Source organism: Pan paniscus, chromosome 8 (assembly GCF_029289425.2).
Source record: "Pan paniscus chromosome 8, NHGRI_mPanPan1-v2.0_pri, whole genome shotgun sequence".
NCBI classification, from domain to species: domain Eukaryota; kingdom Metazoa; phylum Chordata; class Mammalia; order Primates; family Hominidae; genus Pan; species Pan paniscus.
Window position 1 is genome coordinate 141944570 of NC_073257.2, and position 20107 is coordinate 141964676.

The window sequence follows — 20107 nt, forward strand, 5'->3', positions numbered from 1 at the left end:
GAGTCCTGAGGGAGACCATTCCACCGGCAGGACTGAGTCTGGGTTTTTAGAATTGGAAGACCTCACCAAAATAACAATTAGGGAGATTTAAAAGTCAAAGGAAATGACTTAAATATTAAATGAAAAATTCAAGATGTTAATTTGAATTTCTATCCTTGTAGATGGTATTGCTACAGAATCAAAGGAGAGAAAGAGGAAAATACACCGATGGCTGTAAAACCATCGGTGATGAAATTGAGTCGTTTAAAATCTCATCTCCAAGTGTTCTGTGTTTTCAGGGCCTCGACAGTGTGCATGGATAGCTTTTATACCCAGGAGAAAATCATCAGCCATAATGGAAAAACGGGAGGCTGGGGCAGGATTCAGAAACAGAAAACAGGTGGTGGGACCCGCCTGGGCGAGACATTCCTGGCAGGCTGCAGGCGCATGACTGAGAAGCAGGAATGGGCCACCCTCACACCCAAACTTGCACTCTCGCTGGCGCCAGCCAAGTGCAGAATTGCGGCTGTGGCTCCCGAAGTTCTGAGGCTCGTTAAGAATAGGTTCAACTGGGTGCGGCGGCTCACGCCTGCAATCCCAGCACTTTGGGAAGCCAAGGCGGGAGGATCACTTGAGCCCAGGAGTTCAAGACCAGCCTGAGCAACATGGCTGAACAACAACAAAAATTAACCAGACGTGGCGGCGTGCGCCTGTGGTCCCAGCTACATGGGAGGTCAAAGCTGCAGTGAGCCCTGGTTGCTCCACCGCACTCCAGCCTAGATAACGGAGCAAGACCCTGTCTATTCATTCATACATAAATAAAATAATCAGAATCATCTTAGTCACAAAATAAAGGCAAAATGGAAAATAACGGGTAGTAAGGCCTTAAAACAATGTGTTTTTTTTAAAGAAACTTGAACATCTATACATGCCGTTTCTACCTCCATTACCATAGGGAGCATCTGAGTTCATTTCACATAAAGAAGCATGCATTCTCTCTCAGATGCTATTTAAGAAATTATTCTAAGAGATTGTTTTGAATATAAAGAGCATGTGGCAACCGAATCAGCTCTTAACACGGGATGTAAACCCTGGCACCTCTCCGTCTGGGGTCAGTTCCTGCTGGAGCACTGACCTCAGCCATAGGCAGGTGTGTGGCCTTGGCCAGTGCCCCCACTTCCTTGTCTCCAACATGGATGATGGTCCCATCTCAGGCTGTGGAGGGACCACTGAGCTGCTACGTGCAAAACACGCTGGCCTGTGCGTGGACAGGTGCAGCGCTGGCTGTGATTACAGTCCTTAGATTCCACTGCTAAGCCAACTTGCCATTTATTCAAGGTTCATGTTTGAAACACACAAAAAATGGAAAACTACAATACATAGCGAACATCCATGTTCTCACCAGAATTAACTGTTAACACTTGGTCATACTTGCTTTTGCTTTTGCGATACTTAGTAAACGGTGACCGTTGTGCTCACCTTCCTTCAGTGGCTGTTGAGTCTCATCTCCCTCTCCTACCCCCGCCTCATTAAGAGTCTCATCTCCCTCTCCCGCCCCCACCTAGTTAAGAGTCTCATCTCCCTCTCCCGCCCCCACCTAGTTAAGAGTCTCATCTCCCTCTCCCGCCCCCACCTCAGGAGGCCACCACCATACATCCTTCCGGCCTGTATAAAATAGCTTCTCTACTTCTGCCCTGGGTTAGGAACCTGGACGGGAGCCCGATGGGGGTCACATGCTGCTCTATGGAGCTCCTTGAGGCAAAGAAGTGGGGGTCCATGTACCCCACACAGGACAGCGGTCACCCCTGGGCCACCCAATCATGGAGGGTGACTCCAGGTACCTCCAGGTGAGGCAGCTTGAACCACCAGGGTGATCTCTGGAGAAGGTAGCCATGGGAGCCGGGAGCACCAACCACAGTCCCCCGCAGCCAGAAGCATCCCCGTGATAGTTACTGCCCCCAGATGACACAGCCAGGACATGTGAGGTGCAAGCTGGGTCTCACGCCCAGACCAGCTTTGAGGAGGCTGCCCCAGCCTGCGTCAGCCCCATAGTACACTTGAGGTTACACAGCTGAATCTTTGGACCCCCTCACCTTGTCATCATAGACTTTCACTGTACCTATCTAATCACAAACGTAAGCTGCCTATTTTAATATCAGGAGCTATTTTAATAAAAGTACAGGATTAAAGGAAGAGCTTAGACCAGGACACCAGTGAATAAGACTAGCGGCCAACTAATCAGCGTTGCTCTTTCGTGGTCCTCTCAGTACTCTTGAAGATAAAGAAAATTATTAGTAGAGCATTTGAAAATTCTTGCATTCACTCTGAAGAGAAAAACAATGCATGTTCTAAGAATGTTTTCCAAACAGCTAACTCTAGTCGAGTATTGGTGGAGGTCATTCGTACAGTAAACCTTTGCAGCCAAACAGGACTACCAAGTGGGCAGAGTCTTGCACATTTCTATGAATTGTGTATACAGAGGAACTATGGGCAGGCAGTGGCAAAATGTTGAGTTTTGTTGCGCTAGAAGTTTCTAAGTGTTTTTTGTTTGTTTGTTTGTTTGGAGATGGAGTCTTGCTCTGTGGCCCAGGCTGGAGTGCAGTGGCATGATCTCGGCTCACTGCAACCTCCGACTCCAGGGTTCAGGCGATTCTCCTACCTCAGCCTCCTGAGTAGCTGGGACTACAGGCCCCTGCCATCACACCCAGCTAATTTTTGTATTTTTAGTAGAAACGGGGTTTCACTATGTTGGCCAGGATGGTCTCGAGCTCCTGATATATCACATGACCTCGTGATCCGCCTGCCTTGGTCTCCCAAAGTGCTGGGATTACAGGCGTGAGCCACCACGCCCGGCCGAAGTTGCTAAGTTTTTATACTGATGGAGAGCTTGAAAGAATATAAAAAATACTTCAGGATGTTTTTTAAGCTGCTAAAACAAAACTGTTATTCATTAAGGTTTTTGGGACCACAGAGTCAGACCCCCTGGTTCTTGCCTCTACCTCTGTGATGGTGTTTTCCAGAACAAGGCCCCAGGCATGTGAGACCCCCACAGGAATATTTCCACCGGTGTCAGGAGCTTGCTGTTGGGCGTGAGACTCAAGGGGGTGAATGGCTGGGACTCGGGGCGGTTTGCGGGTAGCACAGCAGCCAAGAGGGCTCCTCGAAAGCCAGGACTTTTGGACAAGGGATCCCGAGTACATCTGTCAATTACTATGGATGCCAGTGAAACCGCGTCTTAAGTGGAACCATCTGGAAAGACAAGGAAGCTTTGTCAGAGTCTCCTCCCACTCTGTTGCCAGGAGGCTGGCCCAGCACCAACTCAAGGAGAAACTGTGGGTCCCTGGGAGAGTGGGGGAAGGCCGCTTAGGGACCATCCCTGGATGGGGAGATTCTCACGTGGGAGAGTGAGTGTCTGAACCCAAATGGAAAGGACGAGAGCAAGCGTGAGCCATCCCTCCAAGTGCCACCGTGGGTCACGGGCCAGTATGCTGTTTTTAATTTTATTGTGGCAGGAACACTTGCCATCAGATCTGTCCTTTTAGCAGAGTTTTAAGTGTACAACATGGCATCGTTACCTACAGGCACAGTGTTGTTCGCAGATCTCGGGAACCCATGCATCTGCCATAAGTGAAATTTTATACTGGCTGACTTGCAACTGCCCGTTTTCCCTCCCTCCAGCTCCTGGCAAGCATCATTCTATTCTGGGCTTCTGTGAGCTCAAAGTTTCCAGGTTCCACATAGAAGTGAATCACACAGTATGTTTTTTCCTGTGTCTGGCTTGTTTCACTTAGCATGATGTCCTCCAGCTTTGTTCATGTTGTCACATAGGACAGGGTTTCCTCCTTTTTAAAGACTGAGTAATATTCCATCATATGTATAAGTCACATTTTCCTCATCTGCTGTCTTTGAGTGGGCATGCAGGTTGTTTTCACATCCAGGCTATTGTGAATAGTGCTACAATGAACACAGGAGTGCTGATAACTCTTTGAGATCTCATTAGAATTCTTTTGGATACATACACAAAAGTGAGATTGCTGGATCATAGGGTAGTGCTATTTTCAGTTTTCTGAGGAACTTCCACACTGTTTTCCATAGCGGCTGCACCATTTTGCGTTCCTACCAACAGTGGGTGTGGCTTCCAATTTCTTCACATTCTCACCAACACTTGTCTTTTGTTTTTTAAATGGGTGTGAGGTGGTATCTCATTGTGATTTTGATTAGCAATGCCCTGATGAGTAGTAACATTGCATATCTTTTCATATACCTGTTAAAGGCATCACACTTTCTAATTTTGAAATATATTACAAAGCTACAGTAATAAAAATGGTATAGTACTGACATAAAGACAAATCTATAGACCAATGGAATAGAGTCAAGAAATAAATCCAACCATATATGGTCAACTGCTCTTCAATAAGGGTACCAAGAATATAAAATGGGGGAAATACAGTCTCCAACAAATGGTATTGAGAAAACTGGATATGCAAATACAAAAGAATGAAATTGAACCATTATCTTACACCATACAAAAAAAAATCAACTCAAAATGGATTAAAGACTTCAATGTAAGTCCTAAAACTATAAAACTCCTAGATTTCCCCAACTGGGCTAATGCCTAGCAAACAAACAGAAAACAAAAAACTCCCAGAAAAAAAACAGAGAGAAGGTTTCATGACATTGGAATTGATTTCATGGATATTACCCCAAAAGCACAGGCAACAAAAGCAAAAATAGACAAGTGGGATTTCATCAAATTGAAAAGCTTCTTTACAGCAAAGGAAGCAATCAAGAGTGAAAAGGCAACCTACAGAATGGGAGAAAATATTTGCAAACCACATATCTGATAAAAGGTCAATTACCAAAATATATAAGGAATTCACACAACTCAAAAGCAAAAAAAGTAATAGCCCAATTTAAAAATGGGCTTTGGACATTTCTCCAAAGGAGACGTAGGAATGGCCATGGGTCATTTTCGATCATCAACAACTTGCAGTGATTGCCCCAGGCATTTATGACTCCTGAGATTTAATTTCTTCCACTGATTTAAACTCATTTTTAAAAAGTTTGTCAAGAATGTTTGAAAAAATTAAGAATTATGAATCATCACTGAATTGGCTTTCCTGAAATCTGAATAAATGGGCCTCACCTGGCCGGGCACGGTGGCTCACGCCTGTAAGCCCAGCACTTTAGGAGGCCGAGGCAGGCAGATCATGAGGTCAGGAGTTTGAGACCAGCCTGGCCAACATGGTGAAACCCCATCTCTACTAAAAATACAAAAAAAAATAGCCAGATGTGGTGGTGCGGGCCTGTGGTCCCAGCTACTTGGGAGGCTGAGGCAGGGGAATTGCTTGAACCCAGGAGGCAGAGGTTGCAGTGAGCTGAGATCGCATCACTGTACTCCAGCCTGGATAACAGAGCAAGACTCCGTCTCGAAAAGTAAAAAAAAAAAAAAAAAAAAAAAAAAGAAAGAAAAGAAAAATGGGCCTTATCAGAAGAGTGATGAAATAGATCATTTTAACTGAAAAATGCATTGGTGGCTGATGGTTGTTAACTTTTTAAATAACTTTACTCTTTTTAATAATGGTCACTGAATAAATGAGTAAATGCAATTTAAAGTAAGTAAATTTAGATGTCAGAAAGGAAATCTTGTTTGTCCTGATTTAGGGCTGAAAACATCACCGTGTATTTAGTAAATGTGCAATTAACCCTTACCGACCCTAGCAAGCCACTGGTGGTCTTTGGGATCCTGCCCAGAGGGAAGCGCTGCCCCTCATGGCTCCAAGCTCCAGTGGCCATACCGGAAGATCAGGGGTGGGGGTGCCGTCATGAGCAGGATGAGGGCAGCACCCCTGAGAGCCGCTGCATGCACAGGGCTCAACAGCAAGGGTCATGCTGAGTCAAGCGTTCAGTGAATACCCCAGGACCTTCATGTGGGTGACTGAGAACTCATACTTGGCTGGTCCATAGTCAGTGAGAAATGAGGAAAAGAAACAATGTCATTTTACAGAGAAAGGGAAGGGTTGAGCCATTGAGAGTTTTTTATTTCTTTTTTTAATTTAATTTAATTTTATTTTATTTTTTTATTTTTTGAAATGGAGTCTCGCTCTGTCGCCCAGGCTGGAGTGCAGTGGCGCTCTCTCCGCTCACTGCAAGCTCCGCCTCCTGAGTTCATGCCATTCTCCTGCCTCAGCCTCCTGAGTAGCTGGGATTACAGGCGCCCACCACCGCACCTGGCTAATTTTTTGTATTTTTAGTAGAGACGGGGTTTCACCATGTTAGCCAAGATGGTCTCGATCTCCTGACCTCGTGATCCGCCTGCCTCGGTCTCCCAAAGTGCTGGGATTACAGGCGTGAGCCACTGTGCCCGGCCAGTTTCTTTCATTTTTTATACAGAGTCTCACTGTGTCTCCCAGGCTGGAGTAGGTGGCTCGATCATGGCTCACTGCAGCCTTGATCTCCTGGGCTCAAGTGACTCTCCCACTTCAGTCTCATTACTCGCTGAAAGTACAGGCATATACTGCCACCAGGCCCAGCTATTTTTTTTTTTTTTTTTTTTAAAGATGAGGTTTCACCGTGTTGCCCACGCTGGTCTTGAACTCCTGGGTTCATATGATCCTCCCACCTCAGCCTCCCAAAGTGCTGGGATTACAGGTGTGAGCTACCACATCTGGCTGAATTTTTAATTTTTCATGGTGGTAAGATATACATGGCATAAAATTCACCATTTAAACCGTTTTTAAGTGTGTAGTTCAGCAGCATTGTTTCACACTGTTGTACAACCATCATCCCCCTATCCATCTCCAGAACTCTCATCTTCCCCATCTGCAACTCAGTGCCCATTAAACACTAACTCCCTGCTGTCCCCTCTGGGCCCTTCCAAGTTTGCACTAGGACCACCCTGTCTTTTACCAAGATGCCGAAGACTTGACAGTGATCACAGAAACCAAGGCCAGGAAATCCTCACCAAATACTCTTGACATATTGGTAAGCAACTGGGGGGCCAGAAGTTTCTAAAGGTCCTCAAAAAACTGCATAAAAATCACGAATCCTAGCTAAGAGGCAGTGGGTAGAGAAGATGAGGTCTGAGACAGCCTCTCCACGAGGCCTGTGATTGTGGGGGAAGGGGGGCTTCACAACAGGGTCAGCATGTGGATGGCAGAGGGCTGGCTTTAATCCTATGCCACTGTGGCCCTGGGCACTGGAGTGGCGGGTTCTGAGGCCTGTGCAAGAGCACGCGGTAAAAGTGGCTATGGCCACCAAGCGCCATTCCAAGAGCGTCAAATACAAACCTATGTCACTAACTCCTCAGTGAGTGATGATGCGGGTACTGTTGCTATTCTCATTTCAGATAAGGAAACTGAGTAAGTGGCAGAGGAGCCCCAGGCAGGCAGCCTGCCCAGGCCCTCAGACGTCATGACTCCAGGAAGTGGCACCAAGGTGAGGGGCTTCCTAGACTGGCAAGGTAAACTGTTCAAATTATTCCCCAAAACAGAATGCTTTCCACTCTAGAGCCAGGGAATTGTCTGCACCTCCACAAGATCCCATGTTACCATATTCTAAATGATGTGGGCAGGCAATGTGCTATAACAGTCCTGAGCATGGTCTGTGGCATCTCCTGGGAGCTTATTCGAAATGCAGAATCCCAGGCCTTGCCCCAGACTTAAGAGTCTGCATTTTAACCAGACACCCACCCCTACTCCGCCACCCCACAATCCATGTGCAGTTCTAGGAGTGAGGGTCTGGAGAAGGCAGATGCTGGAGTGGAGGCCAGGTCTGACCCCAGCATCTGACTGTGGACAAGTGATGCAGCCTCCTTGGGCCTCTCTTCTTAGTACAGTGAAGGTACTTCTCTCAAGGAGTTCTGGGGGTTAAATATGCTAATGTAAGTCAAGTATTCAGCACGGTGTCTGACATACAGGGTGCTCAGGAAGGATGGGCTTCCTGAGGACAGCCACACAAAACAAAACAAAATCATTATGACATTGATGAAGCATGTAGAAATTTGATCAAAATTTCCCTTTGCATCTGGGGAAAATGCACTAGTAGGTTTTAAACAGCATTTTTTTTTTTCAGAAATGATCTGGTATAACAGTTACACATAGAAACAGTAATTGAACCAAGATGATCTGGGATGAGCTTAAAGTGCAGGACCTATACTAACGAAACAGGAAAGTGTTTATCAGAGCAAAATGTACCACGTGTCTGCGTAAGTCTCAACACTGTAAAGCTACCCCTTATCCTGCAATTCATCAATAATCAGCACAGACCCCATCAACACTTTATGTGGGTTTTTTTTTTTGAGATTTGACAAAATGATCCTAAAGTTGATCATACCCATGCAGGTGTACTAGACCTGGGCACACATTTATTCACTCTTCTGCATGTGTGTTATATTTTAATAAAAAGGCCACCCACACACATGCACAATGTTATGGCCAATGCATGAGAAAGACCAAAGAACAGAGAAGCAAGTAAAGAAACTACACCATGTATGATAAAAATGGAATGGACAGTCAATGGAAAAGATGTGGTTAGAATAACTGGTTAATATTTGGGGAAAAAACATAGTTAGATATATCACTCTTTACCCTCCAGAAAGTTGTAGCTAGAGTAAAGTTTTAAATGTCAGAATTGTGCAAAAATGTAGATGTGTAAGTTACAATCAACTCATGTAATGTAGATGACCTTGGGGGAAAGAAAGGCCTTTCTCAAATGATTGCAAGGCTAGAAGCCAGCAAAAAAAGAGGCTGACAGATATGACAGAGAAAAATTGTGTGGCAAATGATATATAAATATCATTGAAAACAAAGTGAAAAATAATAAACTGGGAAAATATTTCCAACATGAGAGAAAAACAGATTCAATGGCCTTAATATATAAAGAACTCTTAAAAATAAATAAAGACACATGCTCCAATAGAAAAATGGGCAAAGGTGGAAAGTTTACAAAAGACACACACGGCCAGTAAGCATCTCCGAAAAGCAGTGTGTGGCATGCAAATTAAAACTGCAACTAGCAAAGATCATACTGGCATCAATCAAAAGAGAAGACTTGCTAAAAAATCTAAATAGAATCCGCTTAAGCTTCTACATCAACTACCAATTTGTAGGAAACACAGGTCAGGGAAGCAGATAAAACCTCAGGGAGATATAATTAGCGAAATCAGCACAAACTCTATAATCCAGTTAGTGGAGGGGAAAGAGAGAGAGAGAGAAGATCCTTGCACAGAGAGAGATACTTAGGAACCCATCAGCTTGTCACAGTGTGTGGCCCTGATTCGGATCCCAATTCACACAAGTTGTAAAACACAAAACAAAACAAAATCATCATGAAATTGATGAAGCATGTAGAAATTTGATCAAAAGCTAGCTATTTCATGATATAAGGAATTACTGTAAATTTTGTGTTAGGAGTGACGACTGTATTGTGGTTTTGCTTTTCAAATGTCTCTTTAGGAGAGACATTGAAAAAAAGCACAGCTGCAGTCATATTCTGTCTGGTATTTGCATCTAACAGTGGGACCAGGTGGGAACAGGCAGGCAGGACTGGCAGTGGCCGATCATCACTGGAGCTGGATAAGAGCTGATGGGGTTCCTTGTCCTGTCTGTTTGTCCTGCCTACTTTTGTGGGTGCAAAGTGCTCCATGCTAAAAAAAAAGTTTCTGCCAATGTTCGTGCACAGGGACAGGACATGGGCTCTTGGTACCTTTCCAGAGGGCAGAAAACCAGAAGGTGCCCTCTGCACCAGCAGCACAACTTCTAGAATGTTCTTTTGAATATAATTGCAAAACTTTACAGAATATAAGGATGTTTAGACAGCAACTTCTATAATAGCAAGTAGATAGATACAACCTAAGCACTCATTATGAAGGAACTGGGTAAATGTAGCATTTCCATTTAATGGTATACTGTGTAATCACTTAAAATGGTAATGATCACTTAAAATGGTAATCTAATATATATTAATTGACATGAAAAGAGTTACACGATGTTAACATTAAAAAGTATGTGCAGCCGGGCGCAGTGGCTCACGCCTGTAATCCCAGCACTTTGAGAGGCCAAGGCGGATGGATCACAAGGTCAGGAGATCGAGACCATCCTGGCTAACCCCATCTCTACTAAAAATACAAAAAAATTAGCCGGGCGTGGTGGCGGGCACCTGCAGTCCCAGCTATCGGGAGGCTGAGGCAGGAGAATGGTGTGAACCTGGGAGGTGGAGCTTGCAGTAAGCCGAGATCACGCCACTGCACTCCAGGCTGGGTGACAGAGCGAGACTCCGTCTCAAAAAAAAAAAAAAAAAAAAAAAAAAAAGTATATGCTAGGCCGGGCGTGGTGGTCACACCTGTAATCCCAGCACTAGGAGAGGCCAAGGTGAGCAGATGGCTTGAGCCCAGAAGTTCAAGACCAGACTAGGCAACATGGTGAAGCCCCACCTCTACAAAAAATACAAAAATTAGCCAGGCGTGGTGGCACATGCCTGTGGTCCCAGCTGCTCAGGAGGCTGAGGAGGTACTCATCTGGGCCCGAGGAAGTCAAGGCTGCAGTGAGCCGTGCTTGCACCACCGCACTCCAGCCTGGGTAACAGGAGTGGGACCTTGTCTCAAAATAAAATAAACTATAAATTTTAAAAGTACATGCTTGGGAGCATATATTCACATAGAAAAAATTTTGAAAGGACGCACATCAAAATGTGAACATGAGTTACTTTTGAGTAATGGGATTATGGACGACTTAGTTTCATGTTTATCTAAAATTTATAATTAAAAATTTTTTTCTTTAATAAGTATGGATTTCAAGTATACTTTTTGTTTTAAAAACAAATTTGGAAATAAACTATATTTTTGAAGGAGGAAAAACATGTCAAATGATGTTAACACATCTTTGTTAACCACTTACCATGCTTTTGAATGTTCTAAAATGAGTTTTGTAAGTTGTTGGTTTAGAAACCATTACAAACTTACTTTGTGAAATTATTAAAGGTACGTTTTGACATTTTTAGCCCCTATATCCCCCCAAAAGCAATAACAGATTATAATTAAAGAACAAATTGAAAATTTATCTAATGGAAATACACACACATCAATGCCCAGTCTGTTTCCTCAGGGTGTAAGAAAATGTCTTTTTCCTCCTCTTTTGACAAGAATACAAAGATGAAGCACTTTAAAGGGATAATCCCATTTCACGCTCGTCATGGGTGCATCAAGACCCAGTTTAGTGAAATCTATGCAGGTTTTGCCTATTAGCTAATCTGTTTTAGTACCTGTGGTGCTGACAAATTAATTTGCCAGGGAGAAACAGTTCTGCACGGGGCGAGCTCCTCCAGGTAATCCCAGCAGGAGGCGGGTTGGGCTGGAGAGCAGAGACCGTCCTGTGGCCAGGGATGACTCTTGAGCCAGGGAGGTGGGGCTGAAGGCCAGGATGGATGCCAGGGCAGCTGTGACAGCAAGTCAGGGGGTGGGTGGAGGGCGGCTGCCAGGGGACAACAAGGCCACGGGCAGGACCTCTGTCCACACGAGGCCAGAGTAGGATGGGACTGAGGTGTGGACCACACCTAGGAAAATCTGGAATTTCTGAGCCTTCTATTTCATGGCCTGTACTAAAATGGCTGAAAACACCAAGAAAATGTTGCCATCCCCCTTTTTAGGTACCCAGTCACAAGCTCCTCCATTCCCTTCACAGTCTGGAAAATCCAGCACCTGGATAAAGCTGCTGGTTCTCCACTGTGGTGGTTAATATCAAGTGTCAACTTGATTGAAGGATGCCAAGTATTGATCCTGGGTGTGTCTGTGAGGGTGTTGCCAAAGGAGATTCACAGTTGAGTCAGTGGACTGGGAGAGGCGGACTCACCCTCAATCTGGGTGGGTACCATCTAATCAGCTGCCAGCTTGGCCAGAATAATGCAGGCAGGAGAATGTGGAAAGACTAGACTGGCTGAGTCTTCCAGGCTTCCTCTTTCTCCCGTGCTGGATGCTTCCTGCCCTTGAACATCGAACTCCAAGTTCTTCAGCTTTTGGACTCTTGGACTTACACCAGCGGTTTGCAAGGGCTGTTGGGCCTTCAGCCACAGACCGAAGGATGCACTGTTGACTTCTCTACTTTTGAGGTTTTGGGACTCAGGCTGCCTTCCTTGCTCCTCAGCTTGCAGACGGCCTATTGTGGGACCTCACCTTGTGATCGTGCAAGTCAATACTCCTTAATAAACTCCCCTTCACATATACACCTATCCTATTCTGTCCCTCTAGAGAACCCTAATACACCCACATTCTGGCCAGTTACACCTCATCCCTTTCGTCCTTGTCACCTGGGTCATCATGTTTTGTGAGCTTTGCTTTTCCAGAACCGAAGGCCTGCTTTGGGGTGGAGGGGCTGTGTACCAGGAGGGAGGGCACTGACACTGAGGAGTCACACTGTGGGCTAAGGGCAAACCCCAAGGGCGACCTCCCCACCACACAGATGGGAACCAGAGGCTCCAAGAAGTCTAAGGACTCATCAAGGTCAGGTGGAGATGGTCGGTGGAGATGAGATGGGAACTCACGTCTGTCTGACTCTGAAGCGGGGGCATTTTCCTTGGGGCAGGAGGATGCCCGGGGACTGTTCTCTACAAAAGTCAGCTTCGTATGAACAGCTGGAGGGACGCGTGCCACGTCAGCTACAAAACACCCACCTGACACCGCGTGGACACCTGCTCTCTCCATGAACGAGGGTGAGAAGGAAGAGTTTACACGCAAAAAAGAACATGCTGTCCATCTAAGAGTTTTCTTTTTTTCCCGTAAAAATTAGACGTGTATCTCATTTTGGAAAAGAGAAGAACAAACTAAGGCTCTTCATAAAAATCTTTCGTAAGGCCACAAACGCCAATACCTTCTTCCTCTCTCCCGGCTTTGGTTGTTTGGCACGAACTGGCATTTTTTGATCGAGTCATAGCTCTGGGATCTTACCCAGGCTTAATGAAGACGTGTCCTGTAATTCTGGATCATCCATATCCCAGGTGGTGCTGTACTGGTTTCAACACCTTGTCTTCCTCTGCTCCATCTTTCCCGTATGGAACTCTCCCATGACCGAATGCCATGATGACTTAGAGAGGGGGCTCTTCCCACATCAGTGCCGAGGACACTCCCTGGAGGGAGCACATTCCCTGCAGATAACGTGATGCGGACAGGAGCTTACAAACAGGACATCTCAGGAAGCTTTCAAACCCAGAGAAAATAATGCCAGCCTCACAGTCAGACGATACATTGAAAACCCAAGAGAAAATGAGTAATTTCCACTTGAATATAAAAGGGATTCTGTCTCTGATAACTTTAGTTGGGGAACAGATTGGACACGAGCATTTAGTAAAATTCACTCCAAGATTAGAACATTTTAAATATAAAAATAAGCCTTTTAATGAAAGAGTGTGTAAATAGCCCTGGGTACATCCACAAAACAATGAAAAAGCACGATGGCAGGGCTGCGTCTGGGTGGGCCTCCATAGGCCATCAGTGCCCAAGCTCATAGGAAGTTTGATACAAAATTTTTTGACTTGTAAATAATGCAATTGATCTCCCTCTCAACCAGGAACATTCGAAAGGAGGCTGTAGTACGTAAGGATTTGGGGGCTCTTTTGAAGTGATGTGGATTCTCCTGGCTCTCGTGCAGAGGATGGTGGATTTACTAGAATGAAAGGACAGACAAACCTCCCCCCACCCACAGAGGACACCGGGCTGCTATTTGAACAGGTAAGTCCCCAAACCCATCTGTAGGAGATTCACATTTGCTGCAACATGAAGGGTTCAAAACCAAAACTGGGACCTTCTTTTTTCCAGCTTGCATCTTCTAATGATTCTTGGTATGGCTAAAATGTCCCTACAAAGATAAAACAGCACATTGCGGGAATTAATTTACCTTGGCCAAATTAATACACCTTGGCTATATATACATTTGCCAACACAAAGCACTACATTTAAAATGACTACTTGTAAGTGATATCTTAATTCCTGAGGTATCTGTTTATAGATATATTAATATATATTACATTATAATTAAGATATTTAAAGCATTTCCAGTAGTGACTGGTACACAGAAGGCTTTCAATAAATGTTACTTCCCTTCTTTCCTATAGTACTTTGAGGAATAGCAAGAGAATGAAAATACTATTCATATATTCATAAAATAAATTTTTTAAAAATGTCTAAATATTGAATCAGGATTCAGCACAAAAGCAACACAAAAGTGGCTCCTCTCACCAGGGACATCCAGGAGTAAGAGAGGCTCACGGCAATCCCCGCCAGGGCCCCTCCGGCCCCCAACCCATTTCCTAGAGCAGGCCTCTCATCTCCTCACCTTCACCCGCAGAAGTAACTGGGAGAACCAGATGGCTGGGGATAGACAGTTGGCCAGACACTGTACCACTGTGCAATGAGAGGCTCGTCAGCATCTAGGAATCTCTGTCACACTTGGCCACATATCCTGGCACATAGCAGCGTGGCACTCTGGCCCACAGGCAGAGACAGGCACAGCCTCCCTGTCCTGCAAGGACTCCACCATCAGGGCAACAGGCTCCTGAGCTGGCTGCAGCCCAGGAAGGGTGGGGTAGGCTGGGCAGTGGGGAAACAAAGCAGTCCAGTTCTTGATGATGTCCCTGCTTCCTGGAAGGCAGGGGCTGCCCTGACCCACAGGGACCAGACAGGAGAGACTCTGAACTTGCCTGGAGGGATTATCAGACAGCAGAGTACTGACGTCAGATACTGATGGCTCCTTCGAGTGATCAGAACGAAATGCTACAGGAGCCAGGGAAGACAGCACGTGACCCTACCTGGTGAGGGGCCTGAAGAAGGCTTCACACAAGACAGGAATCTCGGGTGGGCCACGAAGGAGCAGGAGAATCTTTGGAGGTGGGAAGGTATACCTCAAGCAGTAAGAACAGCACAAGGTCAGACTGTTCCAGGATCGGAGAAGCTGTGGCGGCTGGAGCAGGGGCTTGTGGCGCACATGGCAGAGATGGGAGCAGCTGTCTGGGAGGTCAAGCAACACTGAGATTTGAAGGGCCCTGGATGCCATGGTGAATACAGGTGCTGCATTTACTCAAAAGGCCTGCGCTTCCCAGAATATTCCCAGAATCACATGTGTAGCAGGTATCCCTTTACAAAAGGACATTTTGGAAACAAGTTTCTTCATGCAATTCTCGAGGTCTTTCACAGTCTAATGGACATCAAATCTCTAAAAGGCAGGGGAAAGTATGTAGCATTTCCTGACCTTCTCTGGACAAGAACCTGTTCTGTTGGGAGACTCTGAGCGCAGGAGCCCAGCTGGCAAATCACGGCTCTGGGCTGTGCACTGAAGGGGCAGAGTCAGTGGAAGCCTGGGAGGCTCACTTGGAGGTGCCGTGGGGTGCGCAGACCCAGGAGGCAGCGGGCGTCTCTTAGGGGAGAGACAGGGGAACTGCAGGGAAATGCTGTTTAATTCATTTCGTCATCACCAACCACAGAACTTGAAAAACACAATGATTTCTTTTTTAAAAAAAGCTATTCACTGAGGTGACTTATTCCTGATGCATCCTTCCCTGCTCTGTTCAAGGAGGGGTATACCTGGAAGACATGTTTGAGACAGAAAGGATAAAACGTGGGGACAAAGAGCCACATCAATTTGAGGACTGAGACCTGGATTTTTTTTTTTTTTTTTTGAGACAGGGTCTGGCTCTGTCACCCAGGCTGGAGTGCAGTGTCACAATGATGGCTCACTGCAGCCTCAGCCTCCTAGGCTCAAGAGATCCTCTCATCTCAGCCTCCTGAGTAGCTGGGACTGCAGGTGCTTGCCGCCACACCTGGCTAATTTTTTTTTTTTTTTTTTTTTTTGGTAGAGACAGGGTTTCATCATGTTGTCCAGGCTGGTCTAGAACTCCTGGCCTCAGGCGATCCACTCGCCTTAGCCTCCCAAAGTCTTGGGATTATAGGTGTGAACCAACGCAGCTGGCCAAGACCCAGAATCTTAGACACAAAGGAACCTTTAGAAATTGCTCTTTAGACCTTTTGCCCCAGTGTGATCTCAAGCCCCCGCACCATTCTACTCTCTCTTAGACACAAAGGAACCTTTTGAAATTGCTCATTTAAACCTCTGCCCTGGCATGATCTCAAGTCCCCGCATCATCCTACTCTCTCTTCTTGACACGTCCCAGTTTGTCTCTGTCTCTCTCAAAGCAAGCAGCCCCCAGTGACACCCAAAGAGAAGCCTCGTACTGACCCCAATCTAGACTGGGGCTGGGCCAGTGGGACCTCAAGTCATCAGACTCTGGGACTCACAGATGGCCCACACCAGCCACCAGAGGCAGGTCTGACGAGGAGCGTCAGGCTCATTGTGCCTCGACTGTGAGTCTTACTGCAGACAATTAAAATGCCTTGCCTCCTGTTTGGTCAGGCTTGAAAAGTGATTTGATCAGCAATAATGGGAAAACCCTTTTCCACTTTTGGTAAAACACAATTCCACGGAGCAAGAGAACGATGTTTGTGAAGAGGGAGTTTTTATTTGCTTCTAACCTTGGGATGAAAAGGGCCCAGGGTCAGCTGCTTCTGGTTGCACCTGATGCCCAGCGCCTTCTCCTCCACACCCTTGGGGCACACGTGTGTGGCCTCAGCCCTTCTTTCATCTCTCACTGCAACGGCTTCTTTGTGGGGTTTGCCACCACGCATGAACTCCCTCAAAACGTCCCCCTTTCCTTTTTGGAAGCCTTCCTCGCTGGGCTCTCCATGACCTCTCTGTGGAGCCGGAAGGACAGCAGGGCCAACAGGGACACACCTCACTCCATCTGGGACCATTACGTGAAACACCCAGATTGATGCCCTCACCTCCGGTACATCTAGCTGCAAGTCATCCCTGTGGACTGGGGAAGGAGAGAACTGCACCCCACATCTCCTTCCCTTTTTGCTGAAGCCATTTTTCCTTAATGGGCAGAGCCCTGGCTGTGGCTAGCTCTCCGCTTCTCCCCGAGTACCTGTGTGACAGGATGACAGCAGCCCTCTGTGGGTTAAAGATGTTGATGATTCCTGCCATTACCATCTGCCAGAGGAGTCATTTTTTCTTCTTTTAACAGCATATTCGTCTTTACTGCCACAAAACACTGTCCCTTCTCAAGAGAATTCTACAAAGGCCTACAGTAAAAGCTTGGACCTCTAAGACAATCATCCGTCTTTACCAGCATGCATCTTTGTATGATGAAATGTCTTTAGAGCACCTGCTGTGCCCTGTGCCGAGGGACACCTGTCACACCCTTGCCTCATCTTCCTCCCTTCCTTCTTGGAGGCGTCAACACTTGAAAGTGGGCATGCACCCTTCTGTACCAGTCATAGCCCCAACAGGAAACAGATACATGGGCGAACAGGACACCTCACAAAGGGGTTATTACAAAAGGATTTGTCACAAAGTTGTCCTGGGAGCCGCGAGGGACAGTGCAGGGGCCAGACCCAAGGGATAAAGGCAGCAGCAGCTACCAGAACCTGGAAGGAGGAGATGACACATGCTGCTGAGTGACACTGGCCAGGGGACATGGCCACATACCCTGCCCTCGTTCTCCAGCCTCCTGTTGCCTGCCCCAAATCCCCCTAGCGGCTGAGCCCAAAGGGAAGTGGGAGAGCCCAGGCGCCCCCGGCACCCCCTGGATGTAAGCCATGCAGGCTGGCCTCCTGTGCAGATGCCAGGAAAGGTGGGCAGTGGATCTGACCCAGAAGGGCAAACAGAACACAAAGCCCAGACATGAACTTACCAGACAGAGACTTCACCTCAGCCATTTTAAATATGGTCAAAGAACTAAAGAAGGTCATGGCCGGGCACGGTGGCTCTCGCCTGTAATCCCAGAACTTTGGGAGGCAGAGGTGGGTGGATCACTTGAGGTCAGGAGTTTGAGACCAGCCTGATCAACAAGGTGAAACCCCGTCTCTACTAAAAATACAAAAGTAGCCAGGCATGGTGGCGCACACCTGTAATCTCAACTACTTGGGTGGCTGAGGCAGGAGAATCGCTTGAACCTGGGAAGCGGAGGTTGCAGTGAGCTGAGATCATGCCATTGCACTCCAGCCTGGGCAACGAGAGCAAAACTCCATCTCAAAAAAAAAAAAAAAAAAAAGATCATGATTAAGAATTAAAGAAAAGCAGAATGATGTCTCACCAAATAGATAATTATCAATAAAGAGAGAATTTTATACATATAAACTAAACAGAAGTTCTACAGTTTAGAAGTATAAGTGAAATTAAAAATTCATTAATGGGGATCAACAGCAGATTTGAGCAAGCAGAAGAAAGAACTAGTGAACACAAAATCAATTGAGATTATCCAGTTTGAGGAACAGGAAAAAAAAAAGCGAAGAAAAATGAACAGAGCTTCGAAGACACCTGTGCAGCTCCATCAGGTGTCCCAACACACCTCTGAGCGGCAGTCTCAGAGGAAAAGGACACAGAGAAAGGGCAGAAAGAGTATTTTTAAAATAATGGCCAAAGACTTCGCAGATTTGATTTGAAAACATTAATCTATATATACAAGAAACTCAATTAACTTCCACTAGCATGAACCCAAAGGGATCCACACCTAAACACATCATAACAAAGTGATCTAGAACCAAAGAATCTTGAACACAGAAAGGGAGAAGCGACATACCATGTGCAAGTGAGCCTCAGTGATACCAACAGCTGATTTCTCATCAGACATCATGGAGTGAGAGGCAGCGAGATGACATATTCCAAGTGCCAGAAGAAAGACTGTCAGCACCTGTTACTCTACTTCAAAACCATGTGGCCACATACGCCTTTCCTCAATATCCAACAAAACCAAACGACATTGAAATTATAATGATAGAGAAATTAAGACATCCCCAGATAAACAAAAACAGAAAATCTGTCGCTAGAAGACTTGCCCTACAAGAAATGCTGAAGGGAGTCCTTCAGGATGAAATACAGAACACTAGATAGTAACTTACATCCTCACGCTGCAATCATGTGAATGGAGTTTTGTTCTTCTAATTGACTGTTACCAGTAAATAAGAGTCTATCTATTTTTGTGTGTTCATCTTATATTCAACAACCTTGCTGGATATTAGTTCTAGTAGTCTATCTGCAGATTTTCTGGAAAATTTTTTTTTAAGAGATGGGGTCTCACCCTGCCACCTGGGATGGAGTACAGTGGCATAACCATAGCTCACTGCAGCCTCCAACTACTGGGCTCAGGCAATCCTCCTGTCTCAGCCTCCCAAAGTGCTGGGATTATAAGCATGAGTCACTGTGGTCAGCCTTGGATATTCTATGTAGATAATTATACCATCTGGAAATAACAATTTAGATTTTTCTCTTTCCAATTCTTATGTCCATTGTTTCTTTTTTTTTTTTTCTTATCACATTATGCCAGCTAGGAGCCCTAGCATACCGAGCAGAAGTGCTAATAGCATCCTCGTCCTTTTCTCTTCAACACAGATGCTTCCACTAAGTATCATGTCCTTAATTTTTACCAGAAGAAAGCCTTCTATTTCTGGTTTGTGGAGTTTTTAAATATATATCATGAATGGGATTAGCATCTGACTGTACGCTGTTGCTGCATGTAACAGATGATCTCTATTTTCCCTTTGATCAGACAATGCAGTCATTTTTCTAATGTTAAATCATCCATGTGTTCTTTCATACAGGGTTTTTAAAATCTGTAAAATCCCTGTGATGGGAGCTTTTTGATAACCTTCCCAGATCCTTCCATTGTTACTGATCTGATTCTGTTCTCTGTTCTTGAGTCAGTTTTGGTAACTGAATTTTCTGGGGTGGGGAGAGGAACCCCACTGCAGTGGCCATCGCACCCCCAGACCTGGTGCAGCCTGTCCACATGCACGTCACAGTGCAGTCCCCTTAGCAGCTCAAAGATGCATTCCAAGCTCTTCTGGCATCTATTGCTACTAATGAGAGATCTGTTGTCAAATTATCATCCCTTCATGCTTAGCCAGTCATTTCTCTCTAGCAGCTCTACACATGTTTCTCTGCCTTTGATGTCCTCCAGTGTCATGATGACCTATCTATGTGTGGATACATCACGCCCAAGACTCACAAAACTTAGGGGATAAAACATTAGATATCACCAAAACACTGCACCCTGAGCCCTTCCACTCAGTAGAAATAACGCCCTTATT

At 45.7% G+C, this 20107-nt stretch overlaps 1 protein-coding gene across 10 annotated transcripts in view; it reads right to left on the reverse strand.

Moving 5' to 3' along the window:
• Positions 1-20107, reverse strand: part of C8H10orf143 (chromosome 8 C10orf143 homolog) — a 95244-nt gene that overhangs the window by 29707 nt on the left and 45430 nt on the right. For 6 of the 10 annotated variants that reach the window (XM_063607591.1, XM_063607592.1, XM_063607594.1 and 3 more), the window contains 2 exons: positions 14773-14971; positions 13339-13823 (listed from right to left, as the gene is read on the reverse strand). The exons of 2 other annotated variants lie outside the window; for them this stretch is intronic. In XM_063607591.1, coding sequence (XP_063463661.1) covers positions 13751-13823; positions 14773-14971 — 272 coding nt within the window. In that variant the 3' untranslated portion in view covers positions 13339-13750. Of the gene's footprint in view, positions 1-13338; positions 13824-14772; positions 14972-20107 lie in introns of those variants that run through there. 2 more of the 10 variants (XM_057299018.2, XM_063607596.1) reach the window with 2 other exon arrangements.